Raw genomic sequence first — 6,907 nt, 5'->3', positions numbered from 1 at the left:
TAATCTATCGAAAAAGTTAATTTTTTTATCAATAATGGAAACTGTAGTCTCCCTCCAAACCTCCACTCTATGTTATTCTCAGAAATATTTTTGAACCACTTATATACAAAACACTTATCTAATGTCTGCTATATTTAATTTATAATTATTTATTTTATAAAATGAACAAACATTTATCATCTAGTGTGAAAACTTGACTCGCTACCTTTCAAAAAAATAAAAAATATTACAAGAACCCAATATTCATATCAAAACATAAACCCGTGAACGCACGTTTCTTCCATTTTGTCTCTTTCAATTAATTTATTTTATATATTCATTTGAGGCTAATACGTTATATACTATGATTTAATGTATTTTATTATAATATCAATTTATTATAATTTCCATTAAAATATAAAAAATTAATAACATATTTCATTTCAACTAGCAAGTTTGCATCTAAGCGTGAGAATGATTTGAGCTTGGATTAAAAAAAAAAAAATTATGAAGCAATTAACTAAAAAATATTTTATTTACAATAATAACTAGTGATGATATAACCAGAAATACCAAACAGGTCATCTACGCATAAAAAGACACATTAAAATTTGTTTGAATCTGTTTGTAATTTTATTAATCGAGCTTCAACGACGGCAGATCATTGTTTTCAAGCCACAGAACTAAACGCTATCCAATTTTTCATCGAAAATAACCCAGTATTATCACAACGAGGGTTATTTAAAATTCATTTTTCTATAAAATTAATTTTAATGGATCAGGAGACGATTACAATAATTTTATTTCCTTTTAAGGTAGTTGAAATTAAATGCTTTCAAGTTAAATCAAAAAAGCTTTTAAGTCTGTTCATACTATTTAATTAACATATAAAAAATGCGCCCTTCTAAGAATATTTTGTCATAACTATCGTTTTGAACAATGTATCTATTGTTATTAATATTAATATTTTTCGACTTCAACAATTCTTTCGATGATGTGTTTATTTTCTTCTTTTTATGATATTTTTTTTAGATTTGTCAAGTAACACAGCTTAAGCGACGTATAACATATTTGCAAAAATGTAACTATTATTAAGTCTTATAATTCATGAAATTATGACATCTTATGAATAATATATATTTTAAATTAAAATGTTCAAACTATTAATTCTCCTACGAGGAAAATTAAATTAACAGCATAATTGATAGTAAGTAAAAGATAGTTTCCATGAGCTAATAGACAGTCATCTCTCCTCCTGTAGATCGTTACTACAATAGCTGACTCATCGGCATCGAAAGTTGCGGAACCGAAGATTTTAGCCGGCAGCTTCCTCGGGTTGTTGGGCTACCACCACGCCGAGAACCTGTAATTTGTGATCATTTCAATTTCGCAAGAGTCCGAGCCAGCTCTCAGCCTACTGTTAAACGTCCTTTTATTTCTCCAACCGACCGCAATAAATATCCAGCGAGAAGATACCGGGTGTGATGACATCGGAGCCAAGCGACTTTTGGAGAAGCGGTAATCTAACCGGTGTATGTTACGTCAGGGGGCCATGTTTATACAAGTATACAACACCTTAAACAAAATTTATACCGATAATTTTAGAGACAGATGCTATAACAATTAAAGTACTAGGATATTAGTTAATTTCATAAAAATATTAAAGTACTCCCATATCTACAGTAAAAATAAGAGCATACTCAAAATTTTCATTCATTAAATTCTAAATTCTAACAAGAAAAAACTTAATATTTAACACATAAAAAGTAAAATATTCGAATGATTTTCTTTCACGATTACGTTTCCGATTTTTAGTAGTCTAAATATGCTTTGAATCCTGTTATCGATAATTAACGATTCAGGTATATTGGGATTTTTAAATCCTGAAAATCAGGACGAGAACCGGTGTGTTCAACGTGGTATGGCCGTTCTTCAACTAAATCACCTGTACTTATTTATTCCTCATTTTTTTTCAACGGAGGGTAAGGAAAAAAAACTGAAAATCAGGAGAAACATACAAAAAAGTGCTTTTTTTACTAGATGCGAAAAAGTGTAGTTATAAATAATATTTTACAAGATACAAAAACCAATCGAGAAAATATGGCGGATATTGATTGCATTAAAACGAAATCCTAAAATATTTTCAAATATACTTTTCTTTATAATAATTTAAAATACACACTAATCAAAAACGAATTTTTTAAACTTAACATATAATATAATAATTAAAAAAATATTTATTAATAATTAATAATTATCTTCATTATTGTAAAGAAAATTATATTTTAATTTGTGATCATTTCAATTTCGCAAGAGTCCGAGCCAGCTCTCAGCCTACTGTTAAACGTCCTTTTATTTCTCCAACCGACCGCAATAAATATCCTTATCCAATAAATAATAATTATCTTCATTATTGTAAAGAAAATTATATTTTAAATAACTAAAAAATAATAGCATATTCATATAATATATAATTATTAGTAATATAATATATAAAGTATATAAATATATGAATCGTATGTAAAAAAAATCGAAGGATAAATTCGAAAGTCAATTAAATTATCAATTGGTGTTACAAAATTAATTTAATAAATTTATTGTAGATAGATAAATAAATAAATAGATTGCCATGTATACCAAATTCTAAATTCTAATACAAAAATAATAATAATTATAAATATGCACTAATTTTATTTAAAAATAAAATTTTTAAGGATTGACCAAAAGTATTATTAGATTGCCAAAGAAACAAGAATAGGTATTATATATATGTATATAACAAGGAAAAGTTCATAAAATAGAAACCTTATTCCTATTCTCTTTAGCAAAAAATAATTACAATAATAGTCTTGTTATCCATTATCCAAAAAAATACACATGACAATATTGTTCTTTATATTAGGTATTATAAATAAAAAAAGGTTACAGGCCGCCGAAGCATCTAACAGTCAAATATAGAACACCTAAGCTAAATGCTATTGAACTCAGATGGGGTCATCATTGAAAATGGCCTGAACAACGCATAACGCTATTCATTTTATGATAATTGGAACAAGATTGAATTTAAAACGGTATTAATGAAATAATCATACCGAGACATTTCACCATCATTCGTAATTTTTTTATTTTTTTTTTTTATAGAAACTGATTCATCTTCGTCAGAGATGACATATCGTGCTAATAAATTAAAATATAAATTAAATTGTTCGCTTTAATCCATTCTTCATGTGTAGCGATTGCACAATGCAGGATTTACGATGAGCCCCTGTAATCATGGAATATAAATGGCTTTTGGGAAGAAACTTTCTCTGAACCTAACACATTAGGATCTGATCCCCGCGTGCCCTCCAGGGCAACAAATCATCCACTGTGGCTCCCCACTTCCAAAATGATATTCTCCCAATGCTTTATTTAGTCAAGAAATCAAACTGCACCTGTCGATAAATACTTACGACTATATTTAAACTATCAAGTATCCAGATCAAAGATTAAAAATACTTATTGGCAAAGGCAGTTAGGTCTAAATGTGTAAATCTGTCAACTCTTCTTCTACTCAACAAAGTAGCAAATCATTATCTAAATAAATATAAATGGATAATTAAAAATTAAATAAACAAAATCCTAACTCATAAATAGCACAATGAAACGCAATAACCATTTAATAAGCCATTTGAAAATTTAGAATAAACTAAAACTATATATTGTCCCTTAAGTGATACCTCGCAATACCAGAAAAAAAAAAATTAAAATCAATGTTTCGGTCGTAAAACATGGTAACAGAATTTTTCTATATATTGAAGCTTTTGGCATCACCGGTTTTTTTAATGATAATTTCATAAATTGTGGAAAAAATCTAAAGGAAATTTTATTTTCTTAAGAGAAAAATGTTTATACTAAGTTTTAGTGGAAGGTAAATATTGTAATCTATAAATATTTTAACATTTTTATTGTTTTCATTTTGTTAGTTACCATGTTTTACGTCAAGAGCTAGTGGGGTACCGAATTTGGAACAAAAAATTCGTACCACGCATGCGTCTCATGGTTGGCAGAAAAATGTTAACAATTTTTAAATACTAGTGTGTGTGGATGGAATCATTATATCAGCTCTTACATATAAATATAAAAATAATATATAACTCATAAATTAATATATTTGTAAGCACGAATCACGTTCTGTTTCAGGACGAGGCTTGTGGACACCAAATTGACTTTCTGCAACGGTGTTGTCCTGAGCCGGAGTCAGTGCCAGAGGAGCCTCGGAGATTGGCTTCATTCGATCCTCGAGTTCTGTCAATCTCTTCACCAGATGGAGGTCGACATATCCTCTTTCGCCTGCCTTGCAGCTCTCACCCTAGTGACAGGTAACCCCCAGAGCAGTCATTCATGTTGAACAAGTTAATGTTAGGCTTTCCGTTCTGAGGGATCGAGTCAGATCTTTGATATAGTTAATTGATGGGAACCAAATGATGGCTAATATCCCAGTGAAAGGTGTATTTTCGATCACAGTTGAACAAGTTAGTTGTCTAGAGGATTATATTGTGAAGTTGCTCGGCGATCTATGTTATATTTTAATTTTATTAGGTACGCAGTGAAATGCTAAAACAGCAACGATGTTAAAAAATTCTTAGATGTTCCATAATAACAAAAAAAAAAAAAAACGCTATAGTTTCATGTTTGTGTATATACCTAATCATCCTTAATATGCACTACTGTTTACAAGCCGAAGTGACCATTATTTAGCTTTGGATGTTCGATCGGAAGTGGTTTCAAAATTGCCTCGGCATACAAAAAGCCATCTGTTGGGATTTCAACGTTGGCTGGACAGCTCGCCTGGTACCCACTACTACATTATTCAATGGCAATCAGGTATTGGATGTTCAGTGAGCAATAGTTTCAATAATTCAGCTGTGGTTTTCTTTGCCCATTCCACCTCTTTCGTGTTCTATCACTTTATTAGGCGGGTTAACAATTCATTGGCCATCAAATTGTTTTCCTTACGTGAGCCCGTGTTTCCGCCTCATGTCCAGGTGTAATAGGTGTCATGCTACCGCGAGGCTTAAGGCTATTTTTGTCGAAAAGAAAAATCTATATGAACCAGCGATCGATTATTGCATCCCCCTGTTTCGCTTAAAATTTAGAGATAATGAGTTTGTAATTAGATACCGCTGACTAAGGGCCATGAATACGTAGTTTCCTTCTCCGAAACTGATTAGAATTATTTTTGTAAGGTTTAATTTTCCAATATGTATTTACAAAGTAAGACAGTAATTATCTTATTAAAATAAAACAAGAAAAGAATAGTGATTCTATATAAAAGAAGCACTCATTAAGCCGTTGAGAAGAAAAGTGGTAGAGAAGTCAAAACTGGTGTTTTGAGATACTCAACACTTTAGGGGTAGTTCTATGAAGATTTTGGTATGGAATAACATCTTTCTCAGTCAAAAGCAAACTCAACTATTTACGGGCATTATAACAGAATGACTTACACCATTTTTGCTTTCAACGGCTCAATGGATAAAGAATATTAAAGTACCTATGGCTTATAAATATAAATTATAAAAGCTATATTTTTACCAGGTACAAAAGTGGAAAAACAGACGTTAGAGTAAAAAAAAAAAAAAAAAAAAGCGAGGATATAAATTATATAAATAAGTTCAGTAAAACAATTATTTTGAGAAAAAATTATACTTAGGAATTTTCAATTGATGGGATTCTAATTTTGAATAATGACAATCATATTTAGATGCAAAACAATTCAAATTTCATAAAAAGTGTATTTGTTTTTATAACTATTCAATGTGATGGATTTTAGAAAATAAAAAATATCTGATTTTCCTAATAAATCTTGTGTTTCTCGTCCATTTAGGTAAGGGTCTAGGTTTTGGATTTTGTACGTGGATCAAAATGATGGCAAATTATAAATATATAAATATACTATAAATATTATTAAATTTACCAACTACCCTATCCCCAACCAACACTCCTTGTTTAATGTTGAAGTTAGTTCTTTATTGGACCAAATTTTTGTTGACTACTTGGAGTAAGTTGTCAATGTTTGGAGCGCTGTTTATTGGAAAGTAATGATCGTAGAGAAATCATTTTGGTTTCAAATTGTACAAAAATTTTATTGAGTTTGAAAAAGTCGGTGTAATGTCACTGCCATAATCGTGATAACACATGTTATGAGTAATGTCTCTGTCAATATCGAAAAGCGAAAACGAACTATTGAATGAGTAGTTCCGATCGAACAAAAGGTCATTTTTCTAGCCCAAACAGGATTTTCTCAAAGGAATAAATAAAATAACAAAAAAGGGTATACACACATATAGCGACATGTTTCCAGACATGGTGAGGAATACAACAGCAGAGATAAGATTTAAATCGCTGAATAATTTCCCACATTATAAATTCTAATCTGAGAGACGCGAGAAGCGGATATAATATACAACAACAAAGGCAGGGGGAGTTCCTGGATAAAGTGGAATTCCTTGGCTGGAGCCTGTCTTTTATCGGGGGCAGGCCATTGTCAATATCATCGGGGCTGGGTGCTCATGGAATAGCAATCATTAGCAGCTTTTTATTATTTTGTTCATAACTGCCAATTACATCTCATTTACATCATAATATTTACAAAAGCAAAGTTAGAACTTTAAAACCCTGTAAATAATAGCACAACAATTTATTACTTTAATTAATTAATTCTTAAATATAATTTTAAAAAAGTCTGTACCGCTACAAACTATGAAGGGTCAGGGGTTCAGCACTTTTTAAGCAAGTCCTGTTTCTTAAACAATGATTGTGCAAGAAGGTGATTTATTCGTGATCACCCGCATCGACCATGTTTATCCCCAACTAAGGTGATATGTATGAGAGGTACCAGCTGGGGTTTTTTTTAACTTAAAATAATTTCTTTTGTCGGCATAAAAAC

At 30.4% G+C, this 6,907-nt stretch overlaps 1 protein-coding gene across 3 annotated transcripts in view; it reads left to right on the top strand.

Annotated features, from left to right (window-relative positions):
* The window catches only part of Hr38 (Hormone receptor-like in 38), a 107,254-nt gene that overhangs the window by 97,405 nt on the left and 2,942 nt on the right, over nt 1-6,907 (top strand). For all 3 annotated transcript variants that reach the window (XM_014434654.2, XM_014434653.2, XM_014434652.2), the window contains exon 8: nt 4,162-4,340. In XM_014434654.2, the coding sequence (XP_014290140.1) occupies nt 4,162-4,340 (179 nt within the window). The remainder of the gene's footprint in view (nt 1-4,161; nt 4,341-6,907) is intronic.

This window comes from Halyomorpha halys, unplaced genomic scaffold (genome assembly GCF_000696795.3).
Source record: "Halyomorpha halys isolate HHAL.00 unplaced genomic scaffold, Hhal_1.1 Scaffold1405.1, whole genome shotgun sequence".
In the NCBI taxonomy this organism is placed as follows: Eukaryota; Metazoa; Arthropoda; class Insecta; order Hemiptera; family Pentatomidae; genus Halyomorpha; species Halyomorpha halys.
The sequence above is the reverse complement of the archived record's forward strand: the minus strand, read 5'-3'. Positions and strand labels throughout refer to the sequence as shown.